The sequence below is a fragment of the Stegostoma tigrinum genome, chromosome 20 (genome assembly GCF_030684315.1).
Source record: "Stegostoma tigrinum isolate sSteTig4 chromosome 20, sSteTig4.hap1, whole genome shotgun sequence".
Classification (NCBI taxonomy): domain Eukaryota; kingdom Metazoa; phylum Chordata; class Chondrichthyes; order Orectolobiformes; family Stegostomatidae; genus Stegostoma; species Stegostoma tigrinum.
In genome coordinates this window covers 22,729,091-22,748,884 of record NC_081373.1, presented here as the reverse complement: position 1 = coordinate 22,748,884, position 19,794 = coordinate 22,729,091, and the positions used below count along the sequence as shown (strand labels likewise).

At 42.7% G+C, this 19,794-nt stretch overlaps 1 protein-coding gene across 1 annotated transcript in view; it reads right to left on the bottom strand.

The window, feature by feature from the left end:
- ablim1b (actin binding LIM protein 1b) overlaps nt 1–19,794 on the bottom strand; it is a 235,828-nt gene that overhangs the window by 133,433 nt on the left and 82,601 nt on the right. Inside the window, exons 3-4 of the mRNA XM_048550727.2 lie at nt 19,240–19,423; nt 16,765–16,874 (exon numbers count right to left, since the gene is read on the bottom strand). Coding sequence (XP_048406684.2) covers nt 16,765–16,874; nt 19,240–19,423 — 294 coding nt within the window. The remainder of the gene's footprint in view (nt 1–16,764; nt 16,875–19,239; nt 19,424–19,794) is intronic.

Genomic DNA, 19,794 nt, shown 5'->3' with positions numbered 1-19,794 from the left:
TTGAGAGCATTCATTCGTTTTGGTGATACGACAGGAACTTGGTATATCAACGGCAAATCATTTTCAAAGGGAAATATGTCCTAATACTGAAAGCATTATGCCAAAATACCATGTACATCTTACACCAGGGACAAATGGGTGTTGAATGTTCAAGGCAGCTGAAATGTGAGTTGGTGTACTGTCCAAGGACAAATCAAGACGTTCAATGACTTGTGAACATATGAGACATGTCAAAAATACACACTTCAGTAATGGAGCTAGTAGCTTACATTCACATGGTGTCCCATCCATTCTTTAGATAAAAACTGCAACAGACATATTCACAATGAACAGTGAATATTCTTATAATGGCTTATTTCTCCAAATTTCCCATTGCTTGACTTAACAGCCAAGAGTATAAACATTACCATCAATGACCACTAATTTCAGTTTATTCAGAGCGCAACTCAGATAACAAACCACGGTAGGCTGGTAAATGATTTCAAGGTACATGTACCAAATGGGAAGTAACCTATATCACATCATCAGTCTCACTCAAACAGTTGTAGAATATATCCAGTCAGTGATGGCTGAAGGTCAACTTTCAAAGCAATATTTTCCCAACAGAGGGAAGCAGTGAGAGGTGGCTCAGGACGATTCTGGGAGAAGTCAGCTCAGTCACTATCCCGATAGATCAGGATCTGCCTCTAGATGGAATACCATATCAGAGGTTTTCCAAAAGTGATCATTTACAGGAATACATTTCAAACTCACTTGGATTTTTCACATCTGTCTCTTTCATATGGTTTTAGATCACAATGGTATTTCAACAATGAGGTGTGTCCTTTGTTTTGTACAACAACTGTCACCCGGTGTTGTAAAACAGAAGTCTGCCAGTGCAGAGCTCAACCCCAACTCCGTCAGTGGTTGCTGATCGGTTCAGTTAGTTAGACCAAGCAGATCAGTAAGAAATATTTTGGCGACTGGCTACAACACGAAAGGTAGCAACAACAGCTTTCCACATTGGGACTTCCATTGCAAACACTGACAATGTGTAATATAACAAGGCCTGTGTTTCCCAAAAGATATAATTAGTTTGGAATCCTGTGACCATTCCAGGGAGACAGAGACAGGTCTGTGGGATCAGGATGGCCACTCATGTGGAGGGTAAAGACATCAACATCTGAGAATCAGAACAACCAGGGAGGCTCAGAAAGAGAAACTTGGGTTGAATTTGCGTGCTTCGTTTTGAGCAATGTTTCAGCATTTGGGGAGAAAGTTGATTGACTGAAACATTTCCCTGTGGGATGACAATTGCTAAAAAAACAGAGTCGATGTAACATTAATTATAATAAACAGAGGACAGAATTGAGAAGTGGCTAAGGAGGATCCTGGGAGAAGCTGATTCACTCACCACAGCTGAGAACAGGATCGCAAAAGGACCACTTGATCTCTAAGGTTTCAGAGGAGATTTGTAGCTCGGGTGCTGGATGTTGTGGTTGGTTGTCTCGCCGAGCTGGTTCATTGTTTATCCACAGACGTCTCATTACCCTGCTGGCTAACATCATCAGTCCAGCCTCCGATGAAGCATCGTTGTATTTTCTCACCTGGTTTTTAAACTCTGGAATCCGTTGAGCAGGATCACCTCACTTCCGGTTTTCCTTTGTAGTGGAGTTGTATATGGGGTCAAGTTTTGTGTGTTTATTGATAGCTTTCTTCGTGGAATACCAGGCTTCTAGGAATTCCTGTCCTTGTCCCAGGACCGAGTGATCAACGGGGAGGCGGGGAACAGCATCTGACTTAGACTGCCAATAACAGAGAAGAGGATTCTGGGAGAAGTTTGCTCATTCACCACTGCTGTGGCAAAGATCACAGAGGGCCTGGTGTACAGCAGGAGGGTAAGTGTCCAACACAGGGCAGAAGTGAGTAGGTTGCTGAGGAGGATTGTGCTTTTACTCAATTAATAACCACCACCAGTGAAAGTACTCATCTAATTAAGTATTTGTAAGTAAATGCCATTGTGGGCAATGCAAACCATAGGCACTGGAAGAGTGGGAAGGGACTAAATCAAACTGGAGTTGGAGGAGGTAATAAAGCACTGTATCCTCCACGATGCCCAGCTCTGAATGCATCAAGAGCACTTATTCTCCAAGGACACCTGGGCACGAACAATAACCACAGAAGGGGCGGGCAATCAGCAGAGATGACCCCCCTCCACAGCCCGCTGCCTGGACCCGTTTAAAGCCAGCATGAACAGATCCAAGATCAGGCCCGCAAGGAGGTCCTCCAGTCTCCTCACAATCCTCCCGCATGGGACAATCAAAGATTGGGAGCCTACGGCTGAAGGGCAACCAAATAGAAGACAAAAGATTTTTCAAATCACTAAAACAGTAGTGAAAAACACCTATAACCAATATAAACATGATACACACAGAATCCACAGTGCTGCAAAATAAATAGTTGGGCTGCAAGTCTGTCAGCTGCAGCAAGCGGCACCCTCTATCCCAGATGGAAAACGGGAGGACTCACACCGGGAATCCCCGCTGCCAGGTGGAAAATGAGCAAGGTAAATGGAGGCAAGAGCAAGGCCATGTTCTTTGGGAATTTTTATCCCCTTCATTGTCAGGGCAGGTTACCTGAGGATGCCAGGAATATGGCTCAGAGGGGCCAGGACATGTGCAAAAACTTGGAAGGAGCATATTGCCAGGGTGAGGCAGAAACTGGGCAGTGCCGCTCTGTCGCCATTGCGGATAAAAACCTGGACATCAGATGTGCAGTGCTCTTTGTATTGCCATACATGGGGCAGGTCTGGCCCAATCCCAGAAGCTGCACCGCTATAGTCGCCCAGCTACCTTCCAATTCATCTGGTGGTCTAAGACGGACCATGTTTGCAGGGACACCACGTACAGAGCTCTGGATAAGGAGGTGAAATGCACCCAATGCCAACCTCATCCTAATGGCCATGGCTGCATCAAGCTAAGCGTAGACCCTCAGTACGCAAATACCAAGTACCACTACATACTGGGGGGTTTTGAAGGAAGGGCCTGACCCCAGCTCTAAGGAGTTGGACTATTCTGTATCACCTGTCCTCGTGGAATAATCTGGGGGGAAAAAAAACATTTCCCACAAGTCATGGGAAGTTAGCGAAGAAATTGCAGGGCCCCTAGAGACATATTTGTATCATCCATAACCACAGGTGAGGTGATGGAGGACTGAAAAGGTGGCTGATTGGGCCTTTATTTGGAGAAGCCTGGGAACTACAGACCAGCGGGTCTGACATCGATGAGGGTAAGTTGTTGGAAGTGATTCTGAAAGATAGGATTTACATGAATTTGGAGCGACAAGGACTGATTAGGGATGGTGAGCAGAGCAGTAGCCGGTGTCTACATGGACTTTATAAAGCCTTTGATTGGGTTCCACATGGTAGACTAAATAGTAAAGTTAGATCACATGGGATTGACACTGAGCTTGTCAACTGGATACAAAATTGGTTTGATGGTAGGAGACAGAGGATGGAGCTGGAGAGTTTTTCTTAATGTACTGGAACTTGTGACCAGTGGTGTTCCACAGGATCGGTACTGACTCCACTTTCGTTCATCATTTATATAAATGATTTGGATGAGAATATAGAAGCCATGGTGAATAAGTTCGTAGTTGGTTCCAAAATTAATTGTATAGTGGACAGTCAAAAAGATTATCTAACAGGACAAAGAAGTCTTAATGAACTGATTCAATGGGCTGAGGAGTGGTAGATGAAGTTTCATATGGATAAATGAAAGGCATTGCATATTAGTAAAACAAATAAGGGAAGGACTTATACACCTAATGATAGGGTCCTTAGTAGTGCTGAACCGAGGGGTTCGGGTACATAATTCTTTGAAATTTGCATCATAGGTAGACAAGGTGGTTAAGAAGTAACTAGCACATTTTCCTTCAATGTTCAGACCTTTTGAGTATAGGAGTTGGGACATCATATTGAGGTTGTGCAGGACGTTGGTGAGGCTTCTTCTGGAGTACTGTGTGCACTTCTGATTCTGTGTGCCAGCTAAACAAAAGGTAATATTAAATCGGAGACGGCTCAGAAAACATTTACCATGATATTGCTGAGTATGGAGGATCTGAGTTACAAAAATAGGCTGGAACTTTTTTCCACTGGAATGGAGGAGGTTGAGGAGTGACCTTATAGAGGTTTATAAGGTCATAAAGGGCATAGATAAGTTGAATAGCAAGGGTCTTTTCCCTAGACTGGTGGAGTTCAAAACCAGGGGACATATTTTTAAGATGAAAGGTCAAAGTTTTAAAATGGGCATGAGGGGCAACTTTTTTTTTTGTTTTTGACACAGAGTATTTCATGTGTGGAATAAACTGCCAGAGCAAGTGGTGGGTGCAGCTACAGTTACAACATTTAAAATACATTTGGATAAAAATGTATAGGAAGGGTTTGGAGGGATGTAGGCCAAATGCAGGCAAGTGGGGCTAGTTTAGTTTGGGAACATGGTCAACATGGACAAGCTGGACTGCTTCCATGCTGTATGGCTCTGCAAGTCTTCTGTAATACTGCCAGAATGTTGTCAGGGCCCATGGTCTTTCAGCATCCAGCAGTTTCTGCCATTTCTGGATGCGCGGAGTAAATTAAATTGGCTGAAAACTGAGACCTATAGGACCTCGTCAGGGAGAGTTTTTGGCCGAACTGTGCCGTTGACAAGCGCACCCTGTGCAAAAACGCACAGACAATATATGGGGCAACTCACAAGCCAGCTATCTATTGTTAAATTCATCACAGGAGATTGTGCCAGGAAGACCTTTGGACGGTTCGATGGATAATCTCACTTACCTAGCGTCGAGATGAGCTGCAGATCTGTAAGAACTAGATTGTATTGGCTCAGCTGAAATCAGCAAGGTTGGAGTGAGAACATCAGAGACAGCTAAAGTACCCCTGGGTCAAGGAGAAGGTGTCAGACAAATTCGTATTCCTGACTAATGGCCAATGGTTTGTCTCATAGAATTTGTGCCCAAAGATACTGGCCAATCGCAGACACATTGGACCAAAGGGTCTGTTTCCATGCTGTATGACTCTGTATCTTTCATGGTGAAACATGCTCTTGCAACTTGCTGTTGAGATTCCTCCATTTAAAAAAAATGGACTGTTGAGTGGGATATTTCAGGAATGACAGCCATTACAGAGTTAAGCACCAGGATGGGTGAGCTCTTCAGGAGAAGATCGAAAATAATTGGGATTTGAAGTTATCCACGGTTTCACTATGTATCCACATATTCTATGCAAAGAACAAAACAAACAGAAAATGGCACATGGTTCAGAAGTGACAAGAAACAAAGATCAAGAGTCACTGCAGATTGCAGGCAGCCACAGGTTGGTGCCAGGTAGCATTGGAGGAATGAGATAACAAGGTGTAGAGCTGGATGAACATAGCAGGCCAAGCAGCAGGTTTCCCAGCTGCCCTCAGTTAACAAACAGGGAGGAATGACTTGAGGTTTAAACTCAATTTCGTTTTTGACAGATGTTTCACAACCTCTCTAGAACTCCAGTATTTTTGATCCCCAACGTCTGCAGTATTTTGCTTTTGTGCATTAGCTTTTGTTTCTGGCTCTAAATAGCAGAATCCTGCTGCCAAACCGTAGAATTCTGCAATCTTCCTGAAATAAATCAGTTCCATTGGCCATAGTTGGAGTATTTTTCTGCATCATACTCAGTTCACAGCTGGTTCTGAAAACTGAACACTAGATGGCAGTCATGCATTACAGGATATGACAATCTGAGCTAACACCATAACCAGCCCAGCTTGTCCCCGCCTCCCTAACCTGTTCTTCCTCTCACCTATCCCCTCCTCCCACCTCAAGCTGCACCTCCATTTCCTACCTACTAACCTCATCCCGTCTCCTTGACCTGTCCATCTTCCCTGGACTGACCTATCCCCTCGCTACCTCTGCACCTATACTCTCCTCTCCACCTTCGGTCCGCCTACCTCTCTCTCCCTATTTATTCCAGTTCCCTCTCCCCATCCCCCTTTTCTGATGAAGGGTCTAGGCCTGAAATGTCAGCTTTTGTGCTCCTGAGACGCTGCTTGACCTGCTGTGTTCATCCAGCTCCACACTTTGTTATCTTGGATTCTCCAGCATCTGCAGTTCCCATTATCTCTGAGCAGTAAAATTGGCAATTTGTTCTATATTCTGCCCCAATTAAATAGAAATGAGAATAGGGAAGAGCTCACAGCAACTTGTTGAGTCACCAACAATTTTGCCCATGTAAATGTTAATGCCCTTCTCCCCAGCACTTCAACCCCACATGTTTTTTTGTATGATTGGAACAGAAAAGGATCCTCATTGTGTCAGAGAGGATCATGGAAGGCCCAGGCCACCACCTCTATGATTCAACCTCAGACTGTGATTGGGGGAAGGATGAAGCCAATATCAAGAGTTTGGAATTCATGTGAAGACTAAGACAATAGTTTTGGTCTTCCCAATATTTAGCTGATCCCATATTCGCTGCCAGACAAGCAGGATAAGAAATCAAAATTAGGAGTGGTCAACTGGGATGGCTGGAGATCCTTCAATTTGTCCATCTAGGTCAAAACGGAGTCAACTGTTTTTATGAAGCAGCATTTAGATTAATTCACTTGGAGGATGGATGGTTATTCTGCGGATCATCAAAGTGATTATTACCAGAGTTAGTTAAATGAAATGTGGAATTTCTTACACAGTAGATACAAGTTACTGGCAGTAACAAGGATTTGTCACAGTTTCAATAAAACATCGTACCAGGAAGTAGACATGTTAAAAATATACCACAAATAAAAACCCTGATCATAAAAAGATAAAATTTTAAATTTTGCATCAAATAGTACATTCAGTAAACATAAACCAGCCTACCTCTTGGAAATAGCTGCAGTCATATCTGAACAATGTCACTACCAATATTCAACGGGAATTAAGTGCCATCTAGTGCTGGGGTTGGCGGGGGCGGGGGGAATCTGGTAGGATTTATGTTCCATTTGCAGCAATGGTTTTAAAGCATTTTCAGAAAACAACAAGCAATCACTGGACAATAAAATGGCAGAGTCGGAGACTGGACAGTTCCTCAAGTTGTCAAGAAAAGCTTGTTTTTCATTATTAGTTGCCATGACAGCATCTACAAAATGTCTCTTATGTCATCAGCTTTAGTTTTTCTTTTAAGTTCAAATTTTATTTGCTGGTCTATTTAATAAAGGGGACAATACCATACCATGACTAAGGATGGCATCGAAAACTCTTCAATGTCAGCTATTTAAGTTAGTTTCACAGGGAACACTACAGAAACCAGAAAAGCATAATCATAAATTCAGCAAGTGTCTCCACAGTGTTAAAAGTTAACAATAATATCATATGAAATCTGAGAGAAAATACAACAATAGTCCGCAGGAAAAGTGCAGCTCATAGAATCAGCATAAACTCAGCCAAGGCGATCAGGCAGAGTGATAACAAAATACAGGGCCAGAGACTGGGGACAGATAGGTGAAAGTACAGTGCAGAGAAAGGAAAAGCAGAGGATCAACAGTTCCAGCAGCAGTTGTGCACAGAAAGCAGAAAAAGTTGACATTTGGAGTCCAGTGACAAGTGGAGGAGAGTTACTGGACTCCAAATGTTAATTTTGCTTTTTCTCCACAGGTGCTGCCTCCAGTTTTCCTTTTCTCTCCTTTTCTCCAACAATTCCCAGTGTTGCTGGTTGTTGTCTCTGACAGTGTGCCTGCTGCCAAACTACTGTATCGACTGGTCACCCCTGATGGTACACACCAGCACACAGAAGGTGTGGTCATTTTCACAGGAAAAGAACCACATGAACAATTGAGTAAACACAGACAAAACCCCTGTTTAAAACAAGGAAAGAACAAGCCCGACCGAGAAGAGCAGGGATACAAGGGCAAAGTGAAGGTAAGTAGGGGCAAGAGAGGGCAAGCTGTACCCACAGTATACAGGAGGGAAATGGAGAGACAATGTTTTGGAGGAAAGCATGGTGAAAGCAGCGCATATTAGACTTCTGGAGAATAAGGGAGACCAAACCAACAATCTGTGGTGATTGATAATATGAGAAGTCCACAATTGATTTGGAGAAGTACACAGAATGATCAATGGTCGAGGAAACTATCCAATATTATAAACTGAAAGATGCTGAACCAGTTTCCAGTCTGCTGAAGCAAGACTGTGACTCATTTCATCGTCACACAGGCCACTATTAGTGCTTTACAAAATTCTAACCTAATCCTAGCTGTCGTTAAAATAATCTGACAACAGTGTGAAATGTTATGCCATTGCACAGATTAACAAAATGATCTCTTTTCACTGATATTAAGTTAATAACCAACTCAAACAATACATCAGAAGGGGTTTATCTTTGTTCAGTGAACAATATTCTCTATGATTGATAAGTCAGAATACATCTATACACACATTAAATATTAATTTTCATGAATTATGCATGCTTGGGAGCAGTGTTGTTTGCTTCTCTTTTATGGATGAATGATGCAGTCGACTAAATATGCTTTTCATTTGCAGAGTAGCTTTTTGGTGTCAAGTCAACCATCATACGAGCTGCTTAAAGGCACATTAAAATTTACTGATGCACACAGACCACCACCATAAAGCTCCTGCAATTGTTACATTTTCAGTCTAAACTGGAAATGTTTGGTGTACTCCAGAAATTGCTTCCACATGAGGAAACTGACTGTCCCACAACAGCTTGTGTGATTTGTAAATGTTCGGATGACTATGGGATAACATTCCCATAAACCATTTCTCACATCTCACTGCATGCCTAGCATTTTTCCCATATCACTGATGTCATGAGCTTTCTATTTTAAAGCAATTTCTCTTCAGGGGCTGGAACTTAATCACATACTTGATGTTCCATTTGTTTGTTTGGCAATCAGCCACCACTCTGGGAAAAAAAACCTGCATTTACTTCATATAGAATAGGCCTAATTATCTGAGAAAGAAATATGTCTGTATTAGACAGTGAAATCACAATGCCTCCAATGAACAAAAGCAGTGAAACAATCAGACATTAAGCTAAGGCAGGGTGGGAAGAAAGCAGTCTGGTCTTTATTTTTGTTCTTTGCTGGTTGCTGTGGTTAAATGTGTTTATTCTTTGCACTTTACTGAGGAAGAAGTGTTTTGATTTTAAAAAATTTGTTTTTGCACCAGCTTACAAAAGGAAGTGAACAGTACACTCAGAAGATTGCCTAAAGGCTTTTTGTTTTTAGCTCACTCCTATCCTTAATTGCCCTTCAGTAGGTGATGGTGAATGGCCTTCTTGAACCACTGCAATCCAGTTGCTGTAAGTATGCTTTTAGGGAGGGAGTCCTAGGATTTTGACCCAATGACAGTGAAGTAATAGCAATTTAACACAAAGTCAGGATGGTGAGTGGCTTGGGGGAGAGCTTGTAGGTGGTATGTTCTCATGTATCTACTACACTGGTTCTTCTAGATGGTAATCGTCTTCAATTTAGAAGGTTCTAAGAAGCCTTTGTGAACATCTGCAATGTATCTGATAGATGTCACAATCTACTCCTGAGTGTCAGTACTGGAGAAAGTGAATGCTGGTAGGTGTGGCACCAGCCAAATTGGCCATTTTGTCCTGGATAGTCTTCAGCTTCTCAGGTGTTGTTAAGTGGGGGGAAAGATTTGTCACACTGCTGACTTGTGCCTTGCAGATGGTGGATAGGCTTTGGGAAGTTAGGGTGCAGGTTACTTATTGAAGGATTCCTAGCCTCTGATTTGCTGTTGCCACTGTATTTTTTTGGCTTGTCCAGTTCAGTTTCTGGTTAATGGCTCCCTCAGGATATTGACAGTGGGGGATTCAGCTATGATAAAGCCATTGAATACCAACAGACACTAGTTACATTCCCTTTTATTGGAGCTGGTCATTGTCTGATACCTTTTGACAAGAATATTATTTGCCACTTGTCAGCCAAAAATGGCTAACATGCAGGTCTTGTGGCATTTGGACAAGGACTATTTCAATGTCTGAGAATTCTCAAATAATGCTGAGCATTGTGCATTCAAAGAACATCCTTATTTCTGACCTTATGATGGTGTAGGGGCACTGTTGAAGCTGTTGAAGCTGCTGGGCCTAGGACACTACTGTGAGGAACACATGCAGTGAAGTCCTGAAACTGAGATAATTACCTTCTGACATTGACAACCATCTTCCTTTGTGACAAGTATGACCCTAGCCAATGTAGAGATCTGGGGAGTCAGGGTGTGAATTACTCTCTCTGATTCCCATTGACTTCAGTTCTGCTAGGGTTTTCTGATGCCACATCCAATCAAATTCAGACTTGACTCCAAGAACCTTTCCTCTTTTCTTCTTGTTTTGACCCAGACTGTGATCAAGTCAAGAGTTGAGTAGCCATGTCAGGACACAAACAGAGAATCAGGGAGCAAGTTATGGCTGAACAATTGTTGGAAAGCACTGTTGATGACCACTTCACCCAAGGCTTATTCCCAAATAGGCTTGTGCCACATTTCTCAAAACTGGCAAGCTGTGGCACCAATGCATTCAGAATTGGCTGACCCTTAGAAGCCAAATGGTGGTAGCGGACAGAAAATATCCAACATGGTGCTCAGTTACAAATGGTGTACCACAAGGAGCTGTTTTCAGTCCTCTTCTTTTTATGATTTTTGTAAATAATTTGGACGAAGGAGTGGAAGGATGGATTAGTAAGTTCGCGGACGATAGGAAGGTGGGTGACGTTGTGGACAGTGCGGAGGGCTGTTCTAGTTTACAAAGGGACATTGATAGAAAGCAGAACTGGATTGAGAAGTGGCAGATGGAGGTTAACCCTGAAAAGTGTGAGGTGATTCATTTTGGAAGGAAAATCTTGAAAACAGAATACAGGGTTAATGGAAAGATTCTTGGCAGTGTGGAGGAGCAGAGGGATCTTGGGGTTCATGTCCACAGTTCCCTGAAAGCAGCCACCCAGGTGGATCGAGTTGTTAAGAAGGCGTGTGGTATGTTAGCTTTCATTAATAGAGGGATTGAGTTCAAGAGCCGTGAAGTTATGCTCCAGCTATACACAAGCCTGGTTCGGCCACATCTGGAGTATTGTGTCCAGTTCTGGTTGCCTCATTACAGGAAACATGTGGAAGCGTCGGAAAAGGTGCAGAGGAGACTTACCAGGATGTGGCCTGGAATGGAGGGAAGGTCTTACGAGGAAAGGTTGAGAGTGCTAGGGCTTTTGTCTTCAGAATGACAAAGGATGAGAGGTGACTTGATAGAGGTGTACAAAATGATCAGAGGTATAGATAGAGTGGACAACCAGAGACTTTTTCCTAAGATGGAGGTAGCTTTTACAAGGGGGCATAGTTTTAAAGTGAGTGGAGGTAGATATAGGGAAGACATCAGAGGTAGGTTCTTTACTCAGAGTGGTCAGGGCGTGGAATGCATTGCCGGAGAGGGTAGTGAAGTTGGCCATATTAGGGGCATTTAAGCAGCTATTAGATTGGTAATATGGATGATAGTGTAAAATGGGGTGTAAGTTAGATAGACCTTAGGATTAGGGTAAAGGTTGGGCACAACATCGTGGGCCGAACGGCCTGTAGTGCACTGTGCTGTACTGTTCCATGTTCAATGGAACACCAATGAGACTGCAAAGAGCAAGATGGTGGCAGATAAGGATGCTCCTGTCAGAACTCCTCTGCTCTGCCTGTTCTTTATCCTCCGTTTTTCTCCCCCTTTCTTCCCTCTTTTTTTCTTTTCTCCCCTTAGCACCAGAGCCGACAGCAAGTCCACAGCAGTGAGACTTGGCTTCCTGGAACTCCAAGAGTAGCGAGATCAGGAGCAGCGCAGGGATGAGCTCTGCAGCAGCCCTGGGGAAACAGCCCCGGAGCAGCAAGCAGTAGCTGGCAGGAGAAGGCAGCCTGAGGTGAGTAGAAGGTAAACCGATGCAGCCGAGGGGATGTGCTGGAGCAGGTAGGCCAGGGCGAGTCTGGCGTGTTCCCAAAGTGACAGAGAGGCCAGCTGCTGGAGAAGTGGAGGGGCCAAGAGACACTGTCTGTTCGTGACTGGGAGGTGCAGTTATTTACTGCAAACCAAGCGTAGGTGTTCTGCAAAGCGGTCCCCAAGCCTCCACTTGGTTTCCCCAATGTACCGGAAGCCAGAAAAGAATTCCCCTTGTCCTCACATACCATCCCACCAACTTCTGGATACAACGCATCATCCTCCGACATTTCCGCCATTTACAATCTGACCCCACCACCAAAGACATTTTTCCATCCCCACCATTGTCTGCCTTCCGGAGAGGCCACTCTCTCTGTGACTCCCTTGTTCGCTCCACACTGCCCTCCAACCCCAACCACACCTGGCACCTTCCCCTGCAACCGCAGGAAGTGCTACACTTTCCCCCAGACCTCCTCCCTCACCCCTATCCCAGGCCCCAAGATGACTTTCCACATCAAGCAGATGTTCACCTACACATCTGCCAATGTGGTAAACTGCATCCGCTGTACCAGTTGTGGCTTCCTCCACTTGGGGGCCGCTTTGCAGAACACCTACGCTTGGTTCACACTAAACAACTGCACCTCCCAGTCACGAACCATGTCAACTCCCCCTCCCATTCCTTAGATGACACGTCCATCCTGGGCCTCCTGCAGTGCCATAATGATGCCACCCGTAGGTTACAGGAACAGCAACTCATATTCCGCTTGGGAACCCTGCAGCCCAATGGTATCAATGTGGATTTCACAAGCTTCAAAATCTCCCCTCCCCCGACTGCATCCCAAAACCAGCCCAGCTCGTCCCAGCCTCCCTAACCTGTTCTTCCTCTCACCTATCTGCTCCTCCCACCTCAAGCTGCACCTCCATTTCCTACCTACTAACCTCATCCCGCCCCCTTGACCTGTCCGTCCTCCCCGGACTGACGTATCCCCTCCCTACCTCCCCACCTATACTCTCCTCCCCACCAATTTTCTCCTCTATCAATCCTCTGTCCGCCTCCCCCTCTCTCCCTATTTCAGAACCCTCTCCCCATTCCCCCTTATCTGATGAAGTGTCCAAGGCCCGAAACGTCAGCTTTTGTGCTCCTGAGATGCTGCTTGGCCTGCTGTGTTCATCCAGCTCCACACTTTGTTCCCAGCAGTCACACAATACCAGGTTATAGTCCAAGAGGTTTATTTGAAAACACACAAGCTTTCGGAGTGCAGCCCCTTCGCCAGGTGCAGAGAGAGAGAGAGAGGAGAGCACGCAGACACAGAGTTTACAGGCAGAGAGATCAAGAGCTGAGAGATAAAAAGATGATACAACAGGTGTGAATGCAGTGCCAGATAATAAGTCTCAGCAAGTGACCAAGAGTGTTAGACACTGAGTAATGTCTTTATAAAGTCAATGTCAGTGCTGTGCCATTGTAACAATTAGGCAGAGCAATAGGAATAAACAAAAGTTGGCATCTCAGGTTAGGCACTGAATTGTAGGTGAGAAGTCTTGTTCAGAATCTGTCTCATTGTTTTAACCTGGAATCAGGTTGGTTTTATTCCAAAAGCAGGAATTTATATGATGCCACAATGACTGTGACTACAATTTGTGTTTTTTTTTGAACAAAATAGAGTTTATCTGCAAATAAACAAACATCTTGGACAAAATGATTCACCCCATAGATTTATATGTGTATGTGCGTGCATGTGTTTGAGACAGTATATGTGAGAGAGTGGGTCTATATGTGTTTGAGAGCGCAGGACCATGTGCGCATGGGAGACTGTGTAATAAATAATTCTAAACTGTATCAGCTGATTAAGGTAGAAAGATCACAACAAATTTATCAAGGTGATGCTGTCAAAATAGGACAGTAAGTGAGGTATTACAAATATAGAACAGTATAGTGGGGTCACCTGTAGTGCAAAATGAACCCAAGGTCATGATTGATACCGTCTTCATTGGTGTGGAACTTAACAATCAGTCTCTGCTCACACAACTGTGCACAGTAGCTATCTCAAGGTTCACCTTGCAGGGCTCGTTCAGATACATATCAAGCTACGTGAAGAAACTACCTTTTTAAATCAATCTCTGCAGTCCCTTCAGTCTACAGTTGAGTCAAAAAACTGACTGACTAACTTATTCAAGAGCCTATTTCACGCAAGCACTCAAGACACAGAGGTCATTTTCCAGGGGGTGATGGAAACTAAACACAGGAAGTTCCCAATAAAAAAAGGTATCTGGGTGGGATTTGTAGGATAATGAACACAGTTTCTTCTCTTGCATAAGTGTGAATAGTAAACTCCATGTTTGACAAATATTGCTAATAAACAAGTATAGAAGCAAATCTTTTCAGGTGTTGAGTTCGCAATGTATTCTTTAATAAACAAAGGTGTATGCAGTAAATGTTTAAGACCGAGAAATGGACTACGGTATGTGCATAGGATAGGGCTTCTGTAATAGACACAATGCTTCTAGCTCCAGTCTTTGTAGTGTGAAAATGGAAATGCGAGGGAGCAGAACTGAAAAGAGAGTTAGTTATTCAATTCTCATCGGTCCAATGTTTGTTCTCATTATCATAATGTTTCACTCAACTGGTAGCTTAAAAAGAAACCCAACAACCTTTCAAAATAATCAGGTCATTAATTGTAATGTGTAAAATGCACCTACACAAATGGCATCCAATCAAATTTCATTATCTCACACTGTGTGCTTGGACAGATCTATCTAGGTAAACACTGAAGTCCCTATATACCACAAAGAAGCGCGCTGAAAAATACACAGATAGTACAAACTACAGAGGGTCTAGGCCCAAAACGTCAGCCTTCCTGTTCCTCTGATGCTGCTTGCCTGCTATGTTCATCCAGCTCTACACCTCGTTATCGCTATTGCTGAAAAACGCAGAGTGCTTTCCACTTTAATTCACATCATAACAGGGCAGGAGGTAATGGGCAAGCCTTAATTAATCATGCTAAGTGCAATGGATGGTAGATTTCATGATTTGACTGCGTATAACTATTTTGACCTGTAGCGATTATTAGAAGATAACAAAAGTCTATGGAAGATTTTGTTTTGTTCCAATGCTCTCCCAATCCAAAGAAAAAAGACCTGCCTTAATGGTATTTGACATGTTGTTGAAATTTCAATTTAATCGCCTGCTGGGGGGTGGGGTGGAATCTCATGAACTCAGTTCTTCCTTTATGGACATATCCAAGTCTTGGGACATTCTCTTAAATATGAATCTCACAGAAAGGAAACAAGGTTCGGATGTGCTGGGTGTGTTCAACTTCACGCTCAAGAGCTCATTAAATCTGAATCCTCAGCAACAAATGAGATTTCCTGAAACGTTGTAGTTCTAGGTCAACTCTCGGACCAGCTGCTTCATATTTGAAAGACTACTGTTGGTAGTATTTGAGCTGTTCCTAAAGAGTTAATTTTCAAATGTTTACAGCTGCAGGCAGCCCCAAACACATTAATTTTTTGTGATAATGGCACAAATGACAGATACATGTAAATCTCATTCCCACTGCTGAACCTTATGCAAGTACGCTTTGACTACCACATTGCCCTTTAATAGTGAACTGGTGATTAATGGCTGGGGTAGGATTTGCACCTCTCAGGAACAGAAAGTCTCACTTCGGAGAACTGCAAGCCAATTAGATAGTCAGCAGTTCTATGTTCCCATGAGAATCAGGGATGGGTGGTGAACACTGCTCCTCCACCAATGCTGAAAAATTTTACACATGGACCGGGATGGGTGGATGATGTGAAAGCCGCATGTTGGATTTTACTCAAGGCCCCACCTTTAAGCTCTATTTGCAGGAGTTTAAAAACTTTTCCCATGCACTTTACATTAAAAAAATTAATTGTAATATCAAGGAGAATGTGAGAAACAGTATATTTTACAGACGATAATATTATCAATGAATATGTGCTGAACAGTGCTCCCTCTATACATTCTCAAAAAGATTTTTTTTCCTCTCCCTTTTCTGAGGGAAAAACGGATACAGCTTAGTGGGTACTGGTAATCCCTTGCCAGCTCAACTAACTGACAATTTGTCATATGTAACATTAGATACAGAGTATCCGTCTGATACTAAACCACAGAGAATATTGTACCCAGTGTCTGATTTCCAGAGGTCAGGGCAATGATAAGAGGCTACTTTTAAATTATGTATCCATGCTATAGTTATTTTCAAGAGCATCTCTGTTAGCTCTTACTAAGACTCCAGCTAAGATGAACTGAATTCTGTTTCCTAACATGTTTGAAACTGGTTTTAAAAAAACACTCCATCCTGAATGGTCTTCATCACTGGCTCTCATTCATCTACAGATAACAGCACCCACATTGTAGATCCTGACCTAAAGCCTTCTATCGCCTCGAATTATTTAGTCTTTTTGCCGTGCATTTATCAATGGAAAATTCACAGTGCAAATTTATATAATTCCAGAATGGAAAGAATTGAATTAAGGTATTTTAAGTTATTTTATATTACTGTATTCGTCATCCAGATGCCCAGAATAATGATTCGGCAAAATGAGCATAAATTCCACAGCAGTAGTTGAGAAATAAATTTAGATCATAAATCCAGAATAAAAAGCTTGCATCAGTAACAGTGACCATGTAACTTCTGCTTTGTCAAAACAATCTGACTCGCTGCATTTTTTGACTCATGTACCTGGAACCAGTATGAAAGTTGAACTTGTTCAGTTCAGAGAGTGAAAGCTATTAGCCTTAATAGGTTTTCAGGACAAATTGTGTATGCTACATCCAAGTTGGATGTCCCATTGCTAAATTAAACTTTGTTGAACTTATGTGTACTCACTGCTGTTACTGACAAGCTCTTTGGGACTCAAAGACTTTGGCTGGGCACAGTGCTCACACAGACAATCCCTTCCATTAAAAGTCACACGGTCCCCTGCTGGGAAAGGGCGCCTGAAAAACAGCAAGATAAACCATTTTTATCAAACACTGAATAACAGAAAACAGCTAAATGAAAAAAAAAGCTATTTTCTAAAGTGGAGTCAAAATATGCTACTCAAACTGTTTAAAAAAAGTATAATTACAATCTGAATTTATGTAGCACCATTCATATTCTCAGGACATCCCAAACTGTGTTACAGCCAATGAGTTGCAGACAGTCAAAATGTTGGAAACGCTTCTAATGATTTGTGCACAGCAAGTTCCCTTCCAACTCCCAGCAATGTGATATGGACGAAGCACTGAAGATGTCAGTTGAGAGTTTAACAGTTGGCCAAGACACTAGGGACGACACCCTTCTCTTTCCAAAGAGCAGTTGAACTAGATGACACCTTTGAAATCCAATCCAAAGTGCCAACAATGCAACATCCCTATAACTTTGCTCTGGACTATCAGTCTAGGCTTTGTGGTGACTTTTCTTAATAGATCTTAAACCCACAACTCTTTTACCCAAAGGAACAAATGTTTCCTACTGAGCCATAACTAACATGATAACAAGAATAATGTATCACTACTGACAATGACAAGGGCAATTCCTATCTTGCCTTTCCCACATTTCAGCACAGAAAGAGAACCTGCTGTTAATCTGGAATCAACCGAGGACTTGTTTTCCAAATATGAGAGAAATATGCTATGGTGAGAATACAGGCCAAGCAGAATCTCACTTGTCACCCTTGTAGGTCCACAAGTCTATCAATCTGAAACTGAACAATGAGGCCACACAACTAATAAAATTATTTGACTCTTTTACAAGGATAATAGTCAGTGATTAAATGCGCAGTGTAGTTATGTAGATTTGATTTTTGTTCTTTCCCATTGCACAGAGGTAAATTTCAATTAGGGTGGTACGGGTGTGGGTGGGTTGGGATTGAGCAGTCTGGCAAGTAAGCCTGCTCAGAACTTGGGTGAGAATGGGGAAAGGCACTTCCATCAATCATCAGACCACTTTCTCGATTGCTACCCACCAAAAAACTTCCCATTCCCCATTAGCCTTTCCAACATAATGCTTACCATTTGTCACCCCTCCAGTTCCTGCTAAAATATCCCCTGATGCATCTTGATCTTGGCTCTCTGGATTTAGAATCTGTTGACAGCTGTAGGCCCAGAAATGTCCCGATTCCCAGTGGTACTGCTGGGGCTACAGAATTTCCAGGCAATCAGACTGGCCAACAGCACCCTACTGAAGGGTGCCTTCCTGAGTGAGGAGTGGAAATCTTGCCTTCAGCCAATTAATGGGCACGGAGCATTTAACGGCCATGGTGCCACCAACATGGATGCTCCCTCTTGACATGTCTGGTGATGGGGCAGGAAACCCCACTAACCAGAAAATCTTGCTCATGTAGTTAGCTACAGCAAATTCCATTGCGATTGGGAAAGAAAATCAATGAATCTTGATGTATATTTGGTATCTGACAACATCACTGTATGGAGCCTTAAATACAAACTGTATGTAAATCAATAATTTTCAACCTGATATTGCGCACAAACCAATTCCATAGTTTCAGGTTGGCAAATTACGTTAAACAGAACACACTTTATTAGTACAAATTGCATTAATGGGACATTCAAATCAAAGTGTGCACCGCTGATATACCAGATCCAGAGCAGTTATAGACTGTATACACACACCTCAGTAGAAGGGCACAAGTTCAGACATACTCCCTTTGCCACAAGTATTCAAGAGGCAAACTTTATAGTCTTTGTTGACTGGATAAATCCAAACAAATAATCTTCTACAAGGGCTCCTGAAAAGGAGCAGCTGGTCAGCGAGGCAGGGGGTGTAGGTGGAGGAGGGTGAAATGTAAGGCAGTAGATACTCCTCTTCAAGGATGATAGGAATGGTCTCTGGTACTCTGTCAAGGTGGTGGTTTGGGAGGGTCTTGCAGTTTGGGGTGAAAAGGCCTACATTTTCTTGAATGACAGAGCAAGTGTGATGGGTTGAATGGCCTAGTCTTGGTCCAATTCCTTGTTACCTTATGATCTATTGGTAGTCAATAAGGAAAAACCATGCCCTCTGATTGGGCAGAATGATAAAAGATTAACAATTTATTATTGTTACCAAGAATAAGGAGAATGGTTGGGCAAAATTTCTCACACAGCGCTCTGTAAGGAATATTTGGATAAATATTTGAAGGAGAGGAAAACAGGACAAGAAGAAGAAACCAGGACAGTGCAATTAGTTTCAGATTACTATTAAGTCAGAGCAGACATGTTAGTTGTTTCAATATTATAAACATCTATTGCAACATTGTTACAATATAAATAATTTTTCTGACTGGAAAGTTTTTAGGACGTTTGCAGTTTTAAAATGTAGTCTTACTTGCATATGGAGCAAACAAAGCATTTGGGATGATAGGTCTTTCCCAATGCTGTGACGACTTCTCCCTCCACAAACTCTCTGCAGCCCTGGCAGCGAGTTCCATACAGCCGCTGGTAGTCCAAGGTGCAAAGATAATCACTATTCTTCATGAAAAATCCACCTTTGGCCAAGTCACAGCCACAAACTGGAAAGCAAATGCAAATAAAATGGATGTTAAATGAAAGCTCTTTAAATCAAAAGAGAGAAATTCATTCAGCGACTCCAGAACTTTATCAGTCAGTCATAGCCCAGCACCTACACTTGGCTCCAGCACAGAAGAAAATGGAGGTTCTTTTCACTGATAACTGAGAAACATCTGTTCATCACAGAACAACCCAAAATTTAATCAGTGCTCATTCGTTCCCAATTCTGAAACTCTCAAGGTTACAATATACCCTGCAGCCCTTCCACATAACCATGTGGACCAGAATCTCAGACAGTCAGTCATCAAAAGTAATGGTCATAACATCATTTTTTAAACACATTGTTTCTTCATTTGGCAAACCTTAGTTGAAG